Source organism: Lonchura striata, chromosome Z (genome assembly GCF_046129695.1).
Source record: "Lonchura striata isolate bLonStr1 chromosome Z, bLonStr1.mat, whole genome shotgun sequence".
Lineage (NCBI taxonomy): Eukaryota > Metazoa > Chordata > Aves > Passeriformes > Estrildidae > Lonchura > Lonchura striata.
The window spans coordinates 67,106,691-67,127,149 of NC_134642.1; the positions used below are offsets into that span (position 1 = coordinate 67,106,691).

The 20,459-nt window shown below is 33.9% G+C and overlaps 1 protein-coding gene across 1 annotated transcript in view; it reads left to right on the forward strand.

The window, feature by feature from the left end:
• Positions 1-20,459, forward strand: part of ADGRV1 (adhesion G protein-coupled receptor V1) — a 436,592-nt gene that overhangs the window by 19,449 nt on the left and 396,684 nt on the right. The window contains exons 8-19 of the mRNA XM_077790425.1: positions 1,066-1,336; positions 2,117-2,446; positions 5,755-5,931; positions 6,772-6,995; positions 11,814-11,846; positions 12,896-13,022; positions 13,111-13,296; positions 14,013-14,193; positions 15,547-15,710; positions 16,533-16,656; positions 17,025-17,291; positions 18,637-18,763. Of these exons, the coding sequence (XP_077646551.1) occupies positions 1,066-1,336; positions 2,117-2,446; positions 5,755-5,931; positions 6,772-6,995; positions 11,814-11,846; positions 12,896-13,022; positions 13,111-13,296; positions 14,013-14,193; positions 15,547-15,710; positions 16,533-16,656; positions 17,025-17,291; positions 18,637-18,763 (2,211 nt within the window). The remainder of the gene's footprint in view (positions 1-1,065; positions 1,337-2,116; positions 2,447-5,754; positions 5,932-6,771; positions 6,996-11,813; positions 11,847-12,895; positions 13,023-13,110; positions 13,297-14,012; positions 14,194-15,546; positions 15,711-16,532; positions 16,657-17,024; positions 17,292-18,636; positions 18,764-20,459) is intronic.

A 20,459-nucleotide genomic window follows, 5' to 3' on the forward strand; every position in this document is an offset into this window, starting at 1 on the left:
AAGTGAGAATATCTAATTATACAGAAAGTATTTTAAAATCTATAAACTGTATGTAAATAGGCCACGAGTATTCAATCACATTATCAGAATAATGAAAACTCTTTCCTCTAAAGATAGGATCAGTGAAGTTGTGATACTGCTACACACAGATTCAATGGGAAATACATTTCTGTCTTCCACCCTTGGCGTATATTTGTTTTTACTATCTGTAAAGCCAGTCTCTGATTAAGGGAAAAAAAGTGTTCAGCATCTCCCATGAAATAGTTACCTTAAACTCAAAAACAATTTAAATATTTGTAATTTTACATAGAGATTAAAATCAAAACTCTGTACAAATTTTATTTGTACAAATTTTATTTGTACAGAGCAGAGTGATACACAATATTGATAATCTTAATAAAAATGTCCACCACTAATTAGTGGAAGTTCATCCCCAAAGAAACAAATAATGCCTCCAACTATCATACTATGAGAAATTTTGGAAGAATATTTTATGATATGTAGGGCACAGAACTTGGGTATTCATCTTTCTTTCTTTACACACAGTAAAGAAATAAATACTACTTTCTCAATGTTTGTAAGTCATGGTTTCCAGATTTTTTTTTATAGTCATGCACTTGTCAGATGCAGACAACATGACATTTCCAGTATCATAAATATCAGTAACTGAGGCAAACAGTTCATTTCAGATCATTATTTCACTTCTCATGCCTCATAACTGTTCATGATGTAGAATAGACAAAATGTTTTCTTAAATTTGATTTGTATTTCTGAAGACAAATGTAAAACATGCCAAGACTCTACTCAGTTCTGAGTATCTTTCTTGCTGTAAACAAAGTGAGATCTAACACGTATCTTCTGAGATTTTACAGCGAGTTCATGAGCAAATGCTCATTTTACATATGTGTTATGACTTCACAAACAGTAAGCCTTAAGTCAAATGTCAGTTGCAAGCAGCTAACATTTATATCACATAGGTTAGTGTAAATATTTTAGAGAATTGGTAACCATGCATACCAATATTAATTATCATTTGTGGGTTTTTGTTTTCGTTCAAAACCATAGGTTTGAAGGGATCACAATTGTAAGAAATGGTGGAACACATGGAAATGTTTCTGTTTCCTGGATTATAATCCGAAATAGCAGTGACCCTTCACCTGTGACTGCAGACCTACTTCCAGAGGCGGGAGAGATAAGTTTTGATCAAGGAGAGATGCTGGTGACACTTCATCTGAACATTATTGATGATGATATACCAGAAGAAGCACAGCCTTATCTTCTGAAACTCCTAGCTCATACAATACAGGGAGGTGCAGAAGTCAGTGAGCCATCTGAGGTAAATTTACTTTAGAATTCTTTTGGAGAAGATATTGGAGTAATAAAGACTTTACCAGTTTTAATAACATTGATTGATTGATGGATTATTATAATAGATTAAAGGGTTTGGCCTCGGATAAAAATCAAGCAAACTAATCCTTAATATAATCTTAGTGTATAGACCCATATCTAAAGTATAGTGTACAATGCTAGACTTTACTGTGGTAGAATTCAGTTCAGATTACTCCCAGTGTGCAACGATAGCATTGAATAAATGCTGTCTTGAGTGACTGCTTTCTAACAGAAGACAGGAAAGTTATTTTCATTTATTCATTTGCTGTTTTAATGATTACTGAAATATTTTACAGAGTAACAACTTGAAGGGGAAGGTTTGGTAATTAAGTGAACAATTAAATAAAGGGTGACTAGGATTGTTGACAGTTTTGTGACTCAAGTCCCTACTTTGTCTTTCTCAAAAATGGTTGGAATGAGCTTGGTGAATAAAATGAAATCCTTTACAATCTAAAACATTTTTAAATTATTCACTTTGGCTGCTGTACCAAAAAAATCAGTTATTCAGAGCTCATTCTGGCGCGTGCAGTGATGCACAGTGGGACAGTTGCCACTGTCAATGCAATGCTTCTTGTGTATAAAGAATACTTTGAGGCTGTCAATCTGATTTGTTTCCCGATGCCAGTTCACTAAGGAGAAAAATGTGTGGTGACAGGCAGGAGATGATTTTGTGAAAGCATGAAACTATGATATAGAGTAATGCTGCATGCTGTTTTCTGCTTTGCAGCTTCTGTTTTACATTCAGGACAGTGATGATGTTTACGGCCTAATAAAATTCCATCCTTTGGAGAATCAGAAGATTGAAAGTAATCCAACGGGACGCTTTCTATCCTTGAGTTTTGCAAGGGAAGGAGGAACAGTTGGAGATGTGCAGTTGCTTTATACTGCACTGTATATTCCAGCTGGAGCTCTGGATCCTGAGAGAGCGAAAGGTGGCATTTTGAATATGTCTAGAAGAAATACTCTCATCTTTCCAGAAGGAAAAGCACAAGCTACTATAAATATACCAATACGAAATGATGCATTTCTTCAAAATGGTGCTCATTTTGTCATACAGGTATCTCAGCTGTTCTTGGGGTGGTTTTTTTAGCCTATGTAGTATAAAGAGCAGTATATAAGATAGTAGTGGGTCCTTCCCTTTTAACTTAATTAAAATTATTCTGCCTGATTAAAAAAAAGAAAATAATTAGTTCTATAGCTGAGAAAACTTTTATTTAGATACTGCTTCCACAGATATGCTATAAAGAGCTTTGTTCCAAATCATTATTTACTAATTACACCATTTAAAAACATACATTGTTGTAATAGGATTCAGTTACTAATCATGAAATTTAACAAAATTATATCAATGTTGCAGAAGTTATTTACCTTTTCTACCCTTTGCCTTTCTGTTTAATCAAATTAAGGCTCCTAAAGTACAGAAGTATGACAGATTTTAGAAATTAGGAGAAAGGAAATATAAATTAAAATAGTCAAACTTATGTTTAGTTTATGTGCAGCTTGGACTAGGGAATTGATAAGTTCTTCTAGTCTTCCCTGTATGTGGCCTTTTGGATTTTTTGGTTCTCAGTTTTTGTTTTTGTTTGTGCTTTTTTTTTTGTTGGTTTGTTTGTTTGGATGTTTTTTTTCCTTTCTATCTGAATTTCTAAGAAGGGAGATTATGTCATTGCTTGTAAGACTGGCTGGAAAAATACACTAAAATTATGCTTTTGAAAGAAAACGTGTTTTCCACAAAAATATTTAAAGAAAGATTTCTTTTCTTTTCCAATTTTTTTTTCCTTCACTTTTCTTCTGGGAAAAACCAGATTTGCATACATGTTAGGTTAGCAAGTTATTGTTCAGATATGCTGCTGTAGGAGATTCTGGGCATTGTAATCAGTAATTTTTATACTTATTTTCTCATCTACTTCCTCTGATAAACTATTTCCACTGTCTGGGATCATGAGCCTGGGGAGCAATCCTGATACACAGACAAAGGGGTGACTTGGCAAAACCAAACTACAAATTTCAAATTCATTTCTTAGTTCTTTTCAGTCTTTTCCTTTTAAGCCAGGTGTCTTCAAAATTATCAAATAGAGATGTTGATGTGAAATCATAAATGTAAAATTTGGTATTTTTTTCTTTAATTTCTAGTCTACCAGAGATGTTTAATTACTTGAAAAGATTTTTGTCTCTACCTACTTCCCCCTACATTCTATTAAAAAAAAAAAAAAAAAAAAAAAAAAAAAAAAAAAAAAAGAGAGAGAGAGAGAAAAAATATTTCCAGAATTATATTATCATTTAATTGCACATGCGCTTTCTATGTTCACAGCTAGGCAGAGAATATGTTTCTGAAATATTGGAATAGGTTAGTGTGTTTTACCATCTTCATGTGTTCTGAAAGATTGACAGAAGAATTGAAATATCTAATGCCAAGCTCCTTTCAGGTGATAGATTACAAATAATATCACAGTGTGGACTATGGACAAGATGTGTGACAAATACTTCAATATGCAGACATTTGGCCTGGCTTTTCAAACAGCAGATTCCAGGGAGATGGGATGTATGTTCTGTACTTTCTCCATGAACTATAAAAATCAGATGCAACTTCTAACACAAATAATTCCTATAAAAAAGGAATACCCCTATTTATCATTATGACAATCCTTCTACATTGTGAATAAATTATAGTCTCAGCAAACATGTTTACAATGAGATTACAAAGTTTGTACTAGGCCCAGTAAAGGATCAACTCAGTAAAGGATCAATAAGGGAAAGGGGGGTAGAGGAAGAAATGAAGTGTAAACACAAAAAGATAACAGATAGAGGAACTGGAAATGTGAGATTAACCTTCTTCAGTGACATCTTCAATTAAATAACCTATTGTTTGATGTGCAGACCTCTTTTGGTATGGACAGGAAGATTAACTGACTTGGTAAACTGCTTGGTATTATTCAGTTCACAGTTTTTTCCCTCATGGACTGATTTGCTTTAAGAGGAAACACTGAATTAAAAAAAAAAAAAAACAAACAATATTTCATTAATTATTACTTGAATCTCAAAGTTACAATCCAGAGAGTAACAAAGGGAATTCTTTCAGCTGTGTAGTATTTCAGAACTGGTTCTGAGCTAACAACAACAACAGTGGTCCATCTATGTGGAGAATTTGAGAATTAGCACCTACTCTAAAAGAAACCTTAGAAAACAAGGAAACAAATAGAACCACCCTCTGTTCCTCAGAATCCAAATAAGTAGCTTGTATGGTTGAGAATCAATTTCTAATTACAGTATTTATAAAACAAATCCCATCTATCATCAAATAAAATGTGCATGAATATTTTTGAGTGTTACTTGAATAACAGTAGAACAAAATATGATACAGTCCAAGTATTTAATATAAATTGGGTTTAAGAATCAAGGGAATTTAAAACTCATCACTTGAAAGGATGATTCATAGTAACTATATAGATTTAAAGAAGGTTGTTTTGCCTTTTCCACTAAAACCTATATAGCAAAATATAATAAATCCAAGCAAAAGCATCCTAATGGGAGTTAAAAAGTGATTCTCATTGGTGGTTCATGCACCAGTGAAATGTTTACAGAAGTATATATAAATTATTTGTAGAAATATCTGTTATTGTGATCCATGTAGACAGAATTGGATAGTGTTATAAATTATATTTGAAAGGAATATTAAATCAAGTAAAACAATGAAAGTCATGCTTTCCTTGTCATGTCAATGGTGCTGATGGGCTAAGTGAATGGTATTTTTCATTCAAAGTTAGAATAAATATTTTTCTATTTCTTCTTAATATAAATAAACAATCAAAAATATAGTAATATAAGAGGAGACTACAGTTTTGAACTCTTGTAATGATTTTCAGTTCTGAATGGAATTCTAACATATTATTTAGTGTAAATAGAGAAGTCTTTACATTTTTTTTGAGAAAGGAAAGAAGATTGAATCACTCTGGCTTCATGAGAGTGTGTAAATTATTATGTTTCCAGTGACTTCAGCAGATTTTTATCAATGCATGGCAAAAACCTGAAGATAGAACAACAATCTGGGATGCTTGGCAGATCAATTAATCAATCCAGTAATGAATTGCCCAGTTTAGAAAGTTAATTCTCCCTCTACATACCTTCAGTTGTGCACATGATTTGTCTGAGACGTATACTGTTCTGCTGTGGAAGCTCAATACCATTCACTTAATTTCTTACAGAACTATTTATACATTTTTGTAGTAGAAATGTTGCTGTTAGGGGAAATTTATCCTGGAGGTGTTCTGTTCCTTGCATATGACACTTATTCCAAGATATTAGAATAGTTCTTGCTTGGTAGTCAGGTTTCTTATTTTTCAATTTTTTTTTTCTTTTTTCTCACAGTTGGAAAAAGTTGAGCTGCTGAATAGAATTCCTCTTATCCCACCCGTGAGTCCTAGATTAGGTGAGATGAGAAATATTTCTTTGAAGATTACTCCAGATATTGCAAATGGAGAAATAGGCTTTACTAGCAATCTTCCAATTATTGTTCCTGAACCAGAAGAATTCTCTGCTACAGTGGTAAGTAAACATTCTTATATTGTCTCTTAGTATGGAAAAACTTATTTGAGATAAAGCAAAGTTTGCTATATCCACTGTAACATTTGAAAATTAATGTGAGAAAAATCCTCCAAGTTTGATCTTATCTCAAATATTCTCCTGCTTTAAAAAAACCAAAAAGGAAAAAAATTGCTAGCAAGATTAATGTGTTTGTCATCTGAAGAGTGTAGTGAACTTTGCTTTCTGTGTAAGAATCAGTTACGTCTTTGTGCTCACATAGGGAAAAAGATGCTGCAGTTTAATTTCTTTCATGAGAAAGAAAGTGAAAAGACACTATGTAGGGTAGGACTGATTTTTTCCCCTAATTTAATGAAAGTGTGTATGTTTGACTTACATTTGACTCTCTATAAAATATTTCTTCTGACATTTCTCTTTTGCCCCCTTAGTTGTCTTAATTGAGATCTTTCTTCAAATCCTGACTCAGAGAACTGGTTTTCATTCTCAGAATAAAACTGCTGATTTAAAACCTAGGTTGTCTTGATGAGGTGGACATTGGTTAAATCACAGAAGGGTTTTTGTGTTTATGAGTACTAAGTGATTTGTCATGTTAATGGTCTGCCATCTCCTCTAAGTATATATAAACATATATGTCCAAAAATATAATGGATAGATCATTAGAAAGAAAAGATTCAGTATATATCTTCATGAATATAGCATCTTTGATTTCAGATCTTATACATAGGTATGAGTAAAAAGCCCAAGGTGAGTATTTTGAGGCTCATATTGAAACCGTAATTTGCAAAGGGTTAATTGTGTTTGCATCTAGTTTTGCAAGTCACAGCAGACTCACATGCTTTACAGGTTTCCATTGCATTGCATCGAGATGGGACTGATGGTCAAGCAACTGTGTTTTGGAGTCTGAGACCCTCTGGTCCCAATCACAAGTCAGTAACACAGGATGATATAAGTCCTTTTAATGGCTCTGTTGTTTTCTTATCTGGACAAAGTGATACTGCAATCAACATTACTATTAAAGCTGATGATATACCTGAAATGAATGAAACCGTGTTACTAACTTTGGACAGGTATTGTACCCTAATCTTTATTCATATTGCTATATTCAATCTATATATAAAAAATTGGCACAATACTACTTATGAGGTTTTGCCTCCATTGTGTTGATAAATACCTGGAGGAATATTGGGCCCTTGATTCAGACTGTATATGAAATCTTCTTTGACTCATGGTCAATGTAAGAAACCATATTGTGCTCATTATCTAATGACTTAGTTTTATTTGTATTTTGATTAAAGTAATGTATGCTACTAAAAAAGTTCATTTAACTTCGATCTTTAGTTGTAGCTCTTGATTATAACACTTGTTTTCAGAAAAAATAATTTTTAGTGAGATAATGGGGAAAGCTATAATGAATAGTAATGAAATCAATATATAACTATGGTTATACTATAGGCTTATAGTCAGGATGTTGTTGCAGAATTAGATACTTCCATCACAACTGCTGGCTTCCAAAATAGGCCAGTGTGACTACTACCACATGCCTGAGCTACAAAAAGAGCAATTATGTTTCTGAAACATAGTGTTGTGGTGTCCCTTCTGTGTGACATCAGGGTTGCAGAATAATTAAGGCTGTAAGAGGCCTCAGAAGATATTATCTGCATGTGAACACTACTCAGAATACTTTAATTATTTAATATCCAGGAGCCTTTTGTTTTACTAGCAGAAGAATCTCACTTATTTCTTCAGTCCTGCTTCCAAAAATTCAGATGTATCTATCGTTTAGAAATACTATCACTTCTGCTAATAACTCCTAATAATCTGAGGGATATTTTTCCCTTTTATTTTTTCTGAAAATATGCTAAGAAATGCAATGTCTGCATTGAACATCTACCATGTATACAGTCCTTACCTTATGCAGAAGTATCCTTGCTGTACATAGGAAGGGCAGAATAACTCATGGGAACTTTTAATGCCATATACTTGTGTAGATTACATACTAGCAACTAGACATACAGAAAGCAACTCCTTAAGCTGCTGCTGATCTTGTTTTTTGAGCATTGTTCAATGATTCAACACAGGAAATATGCTTTTTCAGTGCAGGGTTGGTCTGCTGCTGTAGAAGCTGGCTTGTGAATGCATCTAGTGCACAATGAATTATTTCATTCTAATCTTGGATACTCATGTCCCTATTAGACATGCAATGAGTACACAGAAGCTTGGCAAGTTCAAAAGAGAAAAAGAGACAGTTTTATTCAAAAATTTGGTATTTACAGAATTCCAAAGGTGATGGTGGATTGAAGGATGGAATTACCATCTCTCCAACCATGCTGGTCCAAAGATCAATCAGTCATTTCTCTCCACCCACAGAGAAATATGTAAACTATTATATTTATACATAAAATTGTATGGGAACTCTGACTCTCAAATATGTAAACATTATCAGGAGGCTAAAGAAGTTTTATGAGAACTTTAAAACTTTCAAAGAACTATAAAATAAAACACTTTTAAAAATCAGGGCAACATACTATGTTGAAAAGATTGTCCTGTTGAAGACAAAAATAAATGGAGACTATTGCAAGCAGTTCTCTATTTTTCTTCTTGTGGATGAAACCAGTTTGTCTGAAAGTTCATTACAGTCTGTGGCACAAACAAAGAAACTAAGATTAGAAATAATTACTGAAGTTGTGAAGAAGTTGTGTAAAGTGGCAAAAATGCTGAAGTGTAAGGGTAGGTAAATAAGTATATAGAGGAAGTGGACAGCATGAAAGATTAAATTTTTAGTATTGGACAGCTCTACAGTATGTGTGACTACAGCTTTCTACCACTTACTCTGACTAGTAATCCCATGCCTTGAAAATTGTGTCTGAAAGGGAATTGAGTTGGCAGCTGAACAAATGCAACCACTGTTCTGCTTTTGCTATGTGTGGTGGGAGTAGCAGGTTCTATTGATCATGAAGTGTCTGGTAAAAATTTTACCAGCAGTAAGCAGTTTTCCCACACTTGGCGAGGTCAGAGAGTGAAGTAAGGAATAGGTAGTCTGACTAGGAAAAAGCAAATAAGTAGTAGATAAAATCTGAAGTTTTCCCTACACCTGTACAGTGTCCCTCAAGGCTATGAGTGAAATTCAGCAGCTTTTGAGTATAAGCCAAGAATGCAACATCTGCAAAGATCATCCTTTCAATACTAGAGGTGACTCTTCAAAGCAGGGGTGAATGATACTGGCAGGGTGATGTGTGTAAGCTTTTGGTATTGTCTCCTACATAGTTTGTGTTTTCTAGATGAACAGAAGATTTCAGTTTCCAAGACTGGCAGCCAGCACCTCACAGCAGTAGTGAATTACCATGAAAACAAATATGCACTCTGCTGTGGATTGTATTGCATCTCTTTCAAAGTTACTAAATTCAAACACTTATCTTAATTTTTATTTTATTTCAGTAGTATTTATTTAATAATTATTTTGTTATTTTAAACCCAGTCAAAAATATTCTTTCTGTTATTTTATAGTACTATGTATTTTAAAACATTGGGAAAACATTTTGAAGCTTTTCTTAGCTGTCTTAATTTATCTATAGTTCTTGCTAAGTAATAATTAAGGTATTTTTAAACAAAGAACTTCTGTGATGACCAGCCTTTTCAGATGAGATTTTTCATATGGGAAGTAGGGGCAGCCTTCAGTCCAGAGAAGAAGGTAAGGTTGTGGTGGTAGGGAGGTCACTTCAGGGATAAGTGTCAAGTTTGGATGATGGTCACTGGCACCAGGCACAGCACTGTGATTGTCAGACAGCTCCACAGCAAAAAGAAAAATCCAAGGCTGAGCCAGGAAGTCACTTGATGGATCCTGGTCCAGGGTTAATATGAAAATTTGTACATGAGTATGTTAGAATGTAGACACAAGAGATCCTGCTGTGCTCATTGCTCATTTAATGGCAGATCCAAGTTGGAAGCCTGTACCTTGTGGCTTCTAATCTTTTTTGCATAGGCTGTTTTATCATGGAATCACCAAATAAGCAAAATTAGAAGGAACCTATGAGGATCATCAAATCCAACTCCTGGGCTTGCATAGGATGCCCCTTGGTGTTGTGACTGCTACTCTGGGGAGCCGCTTCCAGTGCCCAGACACCATCTGCTGTTTTTGAATATTAACCACCATTTAATGTATTAGAGCAATGGTAGCAATCTGGCCAGTCATGCAGGAAAACAAGGTCAGATTCAGCAATCAGTCAGTCAGTCAAGTGACCCTAATTTTGAAAACTTGGCTGGAGAAAAATCAAATATAATGGTGTTTTTAGCAATAGATGGGCTGAATCAGATTGGTTGCTTTCTAACTTGCAAGTTCTTGAGATTCTGGTCTGATTTACACTGTGCCTGTTAAAAGATAGTAAGTATTGCCAGTCTTCTAAGTACTGTCAAAGTATATCTGGAGATACTCAAAGTACCATCTCATGGTACCTTGGGACTGTTTAATTTCATCTACCCATTGGATTTCGTTAGAGCTGCCATTGTGCACTACAACATGATATGAGATTCTAGCAGTACTCCTCAGTTAACAGGGTCTTTTTCGTCTGAGCTGCATTTGTATTCACACAGTCTGACTTCATGAAGGTGAAAGAGAGGGCGTATTTGGCATGCCCTTTCACTTTTTGGTGACTTAACCACTTAAGCTTGTACATACAGACCAAAAACCCACTTGAAATAATGGTTCATTTGTATTCTCTGCTGTGAAACATATTACCAACAGCTTGGTGATATAATTGAATTTTAGCATTAAGAGCAATATAGTGAAAATTTAGCATAAATTTTAGCTCTGGAGTTTTCACCTTGACTTTTTAAATAGTATTAATGCTTGATGATTCTGGAAAACTTGCATACATTTCTGAAGGAAAGAAGAATGTCTTCATATAAAGTATTTAAAATGTAGCCTCATTTGAAATAACTAAGAAATTTCTATTAAATCAGATTTCCTGTTTGAAAGAATAAGACTGCAAATGTATTTGCTTTATTACTTCAGACTTTTGAGTGAACTCTTATGTCTATTGAGTTCTGAAGCTGAATTATTTTTGAATTTAAAACGTCACTTTGTAAATGCTTTGTTTATCTGTTTATACAATTTTAATGGCAGATCCATGTTTACTATTAACTATATTTTTATTTTGGGTTAAAATGATAATCTATACATACTTCCATGAAATTTCATACTTGTTCTTGCTGAATAATGTCCTTTCACCTGAATTTATGTGATATGTGCTTATTTACCTATTTCTATTTTTTCCTTGTTTTTTGGGAGCGTGGTGGTTGTCTTCTTTTTTTTTTTTTTTTTTGTTGGTATTTAACTCTGATAATCTGATTAATCTAAAAATTCATCAGAAATAAAGTTTGATGCGATTTTTTGCTAGAATAGTCTTTGATTTGTATGTGTCACAACTCCCAATGTATTTATCTGTTTTTATCATTACTGTGTCAGATTGATGAAAAAACACATAATGGAGGCATGTTGAGTGTATTTTTTTTTTTTGCGTGTTTTTTTTTTTTGCTGGTGCAGTTGTGAGCAGACACAGAAGTTGTCAGTGAAAGAACTCCTGGAGGAGGGCTGGGTAGGGCATGTCATGAATGGGCCTTGACATCCTGAATTGGTCATGGGGTCATTTCTCACCAGTGAGGATTGTCCACTTGCTAGCCTTTTTCAAGAGGAAAATGCCAAGGAAGGAGGTGCCCATAGAAGGAACATGATTGTTTGGAAAGGGAAAAGAAAACTTTCTGGTGCTCTTGTTTTTATTGTTGTCTAAGACTGGTACTATTGAAATTCCAGAAACTAGCACTTTCATTCATTCCCCTACCGCTTTTCTTTCCCTCTATTCTTTTTTCCTTCTTTCTTTATCTGTTAACAGGGTAGAGACAGAAAGGTTTGTCGTGTACTTTGGGTAAGTGCAGTGAACTGTGGTTTGTCTTCAATGAATCAATGCTTTGTTTTATGAGTGGCTAGTTTGAACAGAATCTGTCAATAATTTCTTTTCCTCTCAGGAATCATGTCTTCTGCAACTCTTTGGACAATGCTCGGTTTCGCTTTGGTTTTTAATTTGATGGCATGGGTTTCTGGCTTGAAGCTTTATTTAGGATTTGTGAATTATGAAAGTTACTAATGCATGACTCAGTGTTTAATACCTGCACTTGATTGCACTATTGTCATAGACTGCCAGAAATACAATTTGTCCCACCTAAATGCCTGAGTGGACTAGAACTGTAGAGAAGTTTTCAGTTGAGCAGTTATCTTTTTTTTTTAATGACCTCCATTTAGTTTATGATAACACAAGTTTTTGTGTCTGCTGGCTTATTTTTAAAATATGCAATAAACATGACATATTACCATTTAAAATAGATATTTCCTGTTTGTTCATTGGAATTTTCTTCCAGAAAACAAGAAAGATGAATCTGAATTCATAAGCCAGCATTTAATAAGCTATATCAAAGTCATCCATCTGAAGGTGCATTCTTTATGCATTTTTCAGCAATAGTTTTTCTTGCATTTTTAATGGAATGTACTTAAAACAATGTAATTGAAAGTTTGTATCTGAGGAAATGAATGCAAGAAATACCAGCTCTCTTTGTTTTGGATCACTCCTTATGTTTTGATCCAAATATAAAGTAAAGCTAAATGTGATTTTAAATTTTTAGTATACAATTCTGTTTCTTTTTCTTTGTGTTGTGTGCATGTGTGACTAAAAAGCCTCAGAACTATAAGTTGTAAAAATAATCAAAAAGCAAAGGTATCTCAGGAATGAAGGCTGGATTTTCTGCAAGTGAATGAAAAACTCTGGTGTGTCTTTCCTAATTTATTATATTCTATTTAGGTAATTCTTTTCATAATTTATTCGTAAAATTAGTCAGGATTCTGATGTCCTTCACACAGATATGTATTTAGTTACTAAAAGAGCCATCACTCAAAAAATCATCACTTTATTTCCTTTCCCAGGGTCAGTGTGGAAAATCACATACTGAAATATGGGTTTACTACTTGTGAAATCACTATTTTGGAAAATGATGATCCTGGAGGAGTGTTTGAATTTTCTCCCTCTTCCAGAGGTCCCTACAGTATCAAGGTAGCTATCTGAATAACTTTCCTTAATCGCTATAGAAAAGTAAATCTTAGCAAAGTGCAAGTAAAATGCTGAATTTCCTTTTTTACAGGAGGGAGATTCTGTAGAACTGCAGATTGTCCGCAGCAGAGGGAACCTTGTTAGGCAGTTTCTGCGATACACTGTAGAACCAAGGGACAATAATGAGTTTTATGGAAGCACAGGAATTCTGGAATTTAAACCTGGTGAAAGAGAGATCATAATTACTCTTTTGACAAGGATGGATGGGATTCCAGAGGTAGAAATAAAAATTTTCCTTTCTCCAAATTGTGTTCACATCATAACAGTCACTTATTAAAATACAGGAAAATATATGGTAGCAGAATGAGTATGTAATGCTTTTCTAGGGAATGTGTTCCCAGTCTTCAAACCAGGGATGCCTGGATAACTAGAAGGTATATTTGGCATTAATAGGCCTCAGTGGATTTTTATTTTTTGTAAATTGAAACTTAATTTATTCATCTGAGCTTTTGGCATCCTTGGCATTCTGTACTATGGAATACCACTGTTTAATTGAGGGCTGTACAATAAATTGCTTTCTTTTTGTCTCTTTTTGTGGTAAATACCTCAGTGACCCTCAGTGCTCCCTGGTCTACACTAATATTTGCTGTATAGATGCAAAGATGCAATACTTGTTTTAGTGTTCCATGGTGCATGTCTTGTGAGTGTTTTTTCAAGTCATATTTGAAATACAAAGTCACATTATATTAATAATGCAAGCTGACAATTTTTTTTAAATTAGCTTAATGTCAGGGATTTAAAAATCTTTACTTTCACTGTTACAGATGACAAAGATGTACAAAATCATTGTGCATGTAGAAAATGTGTGTAATTTTCTTTTGTTGAAATTGCCTCTTTCTTTCTGCTGTTGAAATTGCCTTCTCTTTATTTTGTTGAAATTATTTCTTTCTGCTGAATAAATCTTTTTATTCTGACTGTGTTTCCCTCTTCCAGCTGGATGAGGCATATGCTGTTGTGCTCAGTGGCTACAGTGAAATGTCAGGCAAGCTGGGGAATGCCACAAGGGTAAATATAACCATTTTGAAGAATGATGATCCACATGGTGTCATTCAGTTTCTACCTGATGAACTATCAGTAACAATAAAGGAAAGTAAAGGAGAAATCATCTACACTGGTAATTCTTTTTATAAGAGTACCTGCTTTCTCTGCTGTCTGCTCCTGCAAGGCTACTTTTCCCTTTTTCACCTTCGTTGGACAATGCCTGACTCAGAAGTTTCCAGGGGAGTATGGTATGATGAGCAGTGGAGATTAGTGCAGAGGAGGATGGGCCTAGAAGTCTATTAGGGATCAATCTAGTTAAAATAGAGCTAGAGAATATTACAGGAGGGACAGAGAATTTATGTACTTGCAAGGTACAGCCTGGTGATAGCAGCTCTGCTTGGTGAGCATAAAGTGCTAAGCGGGAGAAGAATGAGCTAAATTTTCATAGATGTGACTTCAATTTAGCTATCTCTAGTGTATCAGCAGATACACTAACTGTATCTTAACTGCTGTAATGGGCTATTATTGTGTGACTTTGTGTAGGGCACTCGCATATTAGTTTTGCAGGAAGTGGATTTACTTATTGTTTCCTTTCCTTTCCTTTCCTTTCCTTTCCTTTCCTTTCCTTTCCTTTCCTTTCCTTTCCTTTCCTTTCCTTTCCTTTCCTTTCCTTTCCTTTCCTTTCCTTTCCTTTCCTTTCCTTTCCTTTCCTTTCCTTTCCTTTCCTTTCCTTTCCTTTCCTTTCCTTTCCTTTCCTTTCCTTTCCTTTCCTTTCCTTTCCTTTCCTTTCCTTTCCTTTCCTTTCCTTTCCTTTCCTTTCCTTTCCTTTCCCTTTCCTTTCCCTTTCCTTTCCCTTTCCTTTCCCTTTCCTTTCCCTTTCCTTTCCCTTTCCTTTCCCTTTCCTTTCCCTTTCCTTTCCCTTTCCTTTCCCTTTCCTTTCCCTTTCCTTTCCCTTTCCTTTCCCTTTCCTTTCCCTTTCCTTTCCCTTTCCTTTCCCTTTCCTTTCCCTTTCCTTTCCCTTTCCTTTCCCTTTCCTTTCCCTTTCCTTTCCCTTTCCTTTCCCTTTCCCTTTTCCTTTCCCTTTCCTTTCCCTTTTCCTTTCCCTTTCCTTTCCCTTTTCCTTTCCCTTTTCCTTTCCCTTTCCTTTCCCTTTTCCTTTCCCTTTTCCTTTCCCTTTCCTTTCCCTTTTCCTTTCCCTTTCCTTTCCCTTTTCCTTTCCCTTTCCTTTCCCTTTCCTTTCCCTTTTCCTTTCCCTTTCCTTTCCCTTTTCCTTTCCCTTTCCTTTCCCTTTTCCTTTCCCTTTCCTTTCCCTTTTCCTTTCCCTTTCCTTTCCCTTTTCCTTTCCCTTTTCCTTTCCCTTTTCCTTTCCTTTCCTTTCCTTTTTCTTTCCTTTCTTTTTTCTTTGTTTCAGCTTTGCTGACCTTTTTCATTTTGAATTGTGCTTTTCTGGAAATGCACACTGACTGTACATGTTTACATTTTGTAGCCTCTTACAGACTTGTAAGAAACCAAGGAAACTATGGCAATGTTAGTGTGTCCTGGATTGTTGACCCAGTATGTACCAATGACATCTATCCAGAACAAGGGACAGTCTTCTTTGATAATTTGGAGTTTTCAAAAAATATCACCATTTACTCTCTACCAGATGAGGTAATAATATTTGCAGTATTTTTTTGTGTAAATATGTGGAGCAAAGAGGAAGAGCTAAAACATTGAAACTTAAGAAGCAGCTCTGTTTTTTAAGAAACTGATATTTTTTTTGAGAAAATCAAAATACTTGGATAAAAGTGAATTTACTTAAGCAAATCATAAAAAAAATTAAGACATTGTGCATATCTGTAAACAAAAATGTTAGAATCTCTCAGTAGTCATGTGGTTACATTATAATAAGTAAACCACTTGTTTTTATAGCAAGTATCCTAATCTTATCATTGTAATGATGATATATTTGAAGTAAGATAAGAAAGTGAATTTACTTAAGCAAATCATAAAAAAATTTGAGACATTGTGCATATCTGTAAACAAAAAAGTTAGAATCTCTCAGTAGTCATATGGTTAAATTATAATAAGTAAACCACTTTTTTTTTAGCCAGTATCCTAATGTTATCATTGTAATGATGATATATTTGAAGTAAGATAAGAAAGAATGAGAATAATTAGTAATAAAGGAATCAATAAATAAATATAGCTGTAAAAATAAGTTACATCAGCATCCGGAAACTGCAAGATAACTTTTGGATTATCTGTATAATAGTAAAAATGAGGGTATTTATTTACAAAGATTTCTGACTGATGATTATTTTTGTGTGAGTGTATGAACTGTCATTTTTCTTCTCTCTTAACACACTTATGAATCAAGAAATAAACAACAACGTGCAGGAACCCTGTTTTATTAACCTTGTCAGCTGTTCATTTTAATTTCTTCATTGTTTCATATGCAAAAAATTAATTTCTTAATACTTTGTCATTCAGATACCTGAAGAGATGGAAGTATTCATAATCAGATTATTCAATGCCACTGGTGGAGCAAGATTGGGCAATATTACCAGTGCTTTTTTACAAATTACAAGGAATGATGATCCCATTTATTTTGCAGGTTAGATATTACTAGTTTTAAATTTGGAATTCATATTCTACCCCATACAGATTTTATTGAAAGAGCAGGTTATTAAAAAATGTTAATCCTAGTGGAGCTTTTCTTTGTTTTTGTTGTATTGTATTTTCCTTTTTTTTTACTTAAGAGTTTTCTCTCATTTTATGTCATTATTTTTGTAAATGGCTCTTGGATTGGCTAGATGGCTAAGGACAACAATATTCTCTTCTACCTGCAAGTATTTCGTATCCTGAACTACATGTGCCTTCTCTTTCCCTGAGATGAAGAATCCTCTTACAGGGGACTAGATGAGCAAGCTGCATGCAGGAAGCTAAGGCTTGAACTTGAATTTGTTACCTGTGTGTTTTCAGAACCTCTGACAGTGAGCATTACAGAAGGGAGTGCTGCAAACTTTACAGTCCTAAGGAATGGATCTGCTGATACTGTTGTTGCTGTTCAGTATATTACTGTTAATGGAGATGCGACAGCTGAAGAGGGAGACTTTGTTCCCAGTGGAAAGGAGAGTTTCATTCTGTTTGATGTCGGAGAACGAGAGCAGACCTTGTCTGTGTATGTTAATGATGATGATACCCCTGAAACTGATGAAGTATTTTATATCTTCCTTTTGAATTCAACAGGTAAAAGCAATGTTTTCATGTATATTTAGTAATCCTTTTCTTTTTTCTCTATTTTTTTACCACCTTGTTCTTATCATAAAGCAATGTAAAAATGCCAGGCATTATATTAGTAAGACTTGCATCATTTCTATAAAATTTCTGTGCAGTGTGATTGGATTTTGATCTTGAATTGCTTAATTGGAAACAAAAATTAATATATAGCTGAAACTGTCCTGCAAAAATAACTTGAGCTGAAATCTCTTCCCAAATGCTCCAAATTAGATGGGGTTTTGACTCAATAAGAAAATACAGGTTAAATATAAGAAATAGGTATTTTTTCTCGATTATCTGACTATAATGTAGTTCATGTGTTTCCCAAGGCCAGCTAGAATTCACTCTGATACTCAGACAAAGCCATACTTCCTCCTTCTTAAATTTTCTCTTTAGTGCTCTCTTTCTACTTTACTAACTTTGTTCAGGATCTGCTGGTATCTTCTTTTACCATTCTATTGGAAACATGTGATAGCTTTCCTTCTTTCACACATTCCTGCCAGGATGGCCAAAATACAGAATATTTCTAGATAAATTCCTGAAAGAGGGAAAAAATGCAATTATTATTTTTCTTTTTATTATCTGTTGTATATATTGGCCTTGATTGTTACATCCCTTTTGAAAATTACATTGGACTGTTGTACCTCTGAAAAAATACAAGTAGAGGTACTTGAGGTTAAAACCATAAATGGGTTGTTCACTTTGGAATAAAAACAAGTCTAATGCTTTTGAAAAGGGTGAAAACTAGGGTGGGAATGGAAACATAATGTACCTTTGTGGACATAAAAAGGTATTGAAATGTCCCTACTCTGCTAATATACATAAATTTCCACCTTACTTCACAGGTATTTTGTATTTTTTTTCTTTTCAGATAGGCTGTGATATGAGTATGACTAATCTCATGGAGGTTGCTGTTGTCTTGTATTTAGTTAAAGGGCATATTTCTACTGTAGGTCTAAAGGAGAGCTGGGATCTCTGAATACATGTCTTTTTCTTCTGACTTGACCAATCGATCAAACAAGAAGTACAGCCTCACATACAGTCCTTTATTTTCAGGATTGCATCATCTCTGGTCATGTCACATTTTTCTTAAAATTTGCATTCTTTATACTTGCCTTAGATGCTATTTACATTTTTAACACTGATTTGTCTGTTACTGAATATCTCAAATATTAGTTTGCACTGATTGCTTTATCACTGCTTGTTTCTTTCTTTGCATGAAACCTATTGATGTGAGAATTAAAAATACATTCAATTTTAGAGTTAGCTCCATTTCTGATTCCAGTTTTGATAAAATTAATCACCCTCTTTTTAGGTGATACTGTTATTTTTAATGCTGGAGTGGCTACAGTTATTATTGAAGCAAATGATGATCCTAATGGAATTTTCTCCTTAGAACCTATAGAGAAGCTAGTGGAAGAAGGAAAAAGTAATTTTTTTTTGTAAGTAACTTTTAATTAATATTGTTGCCCCTTTTTTGAATGCATGTATGTATATCTTAATATGTGTGTTATTTTATGGAGAGTACTTTGATTTAACCTTATTTTTTGCATTGCTAAAATTTTTAGAAAAATAGCTCTGCCAAATTTTGGATTAAATTATTTACAAACATACTGGGGATCAACAAGACATCAAATATCAACTCTTATATTATCAAGTAGACTGTGCATATTAAAGTGTACAAAATTCCTGGTAAAATATAAACAAGTAAGATTGCAGCACAGGGGGCTTTTTTGTATCTTCATACAAATAAGATTACAGCATAGGGGTTTTTGTTTAATTTTCATGAGAGTGTAGAGTCAGAAGGACCAAGATGAATGAGCAGAATATAACCTGGATAAATAGAGAAGTAAAAAAAAATATTTTCAAAATACAGTTAAATACAATTATGTGGTCAATTTCTTTTTGCACCCCCCCCCTTTGAAATCTTACCCTGCAAACAACCTATTTTACTGTATTCTTTCTGTTAGTTTGTTTATCTTCTATCTGTAAATTGCAGATAGTAAACCATACTCAAAGTCCAAATGTGCTTTTCTTCTAGGATGAGTATATTTTTCCCTAGTCTGACATGTAGCTGCTGGGATGTATTCAGGAAAGGGAAGGGTTAAGAAATTAAGTTTGATGTCATCTGACTTTTTTATGTTCCTAAACTCAGAATGCGGCTATAAATTGACAAAAATACTGATTTTCAATGAGAAAATTTTGGACAGAGTATGAAGACACAATATGGTTCACAATAAATGTGACAGTGTGAACAGTTAAAGAAGAGGCTTTTAAGCACTTGTTTAATTATATTTTATATATTCTTAATTAATTTGATTGTTTTAAGTCCTGGAAATAGATGCTGATGACTGTGAGTTAGATCTTTATGCTTGTGTTGCACATCTAAAAAATTAAAATATTTGTTAAAAGAGTACATTAAGTATATATTTTGTGGTTCGTTTTATGTTGCTCTTTGAGGATTTTTTGGCCCCAAATAATTTTTTTTTTTCAAATCGATGTCGTGAAGAGTGATGATATGAACTAAACACATTTGTATACAAGCACTTTATGGAAGAACATGATTCCAAGGTCACTAACATCTTACTTTGCTTAATTCTTATTGCTATAATATATTTACTGGGAAACTGTCTCTTCTATACCCCCAAAAGGAATTTACTTTTGTTTAGTACATAAGAAAAGCATCAGACTGGTTTATCACCTAACCAGTGGGAACACCTACACAGCAGCACTGAGCACTGAGCTTTTATGAGAGTAACTGGAGTTACTGCAACAGTGCTGCAGCATTGGAATAAAATGTCCTGTTTAAGAACAACAAAAGGAACCTTTAGAACCTAAACTACTTGACTTAATTAATTTTTCAGACTTGTATAATAATGCTTTAAACAGCTATTTTAATGCTTTTTACCACACAAACAGAAATGGTCTTTTTGTATGCAAACATATTTTGTTCATAAAGGAGCTTCTTTATGTTCAATTTAGTTCTTCAGTTTTTATTTATAAAACTTTTTGGAAATTGGTGAAATTATGTTACCAGATAACTTTGCAAACAAATAAAAGATTTTTTTGTATTTTTTCAATTCTTAATATGGAATAATCAGATTTGTGAAGGACCTACTATGTAACTGTAATTAAATA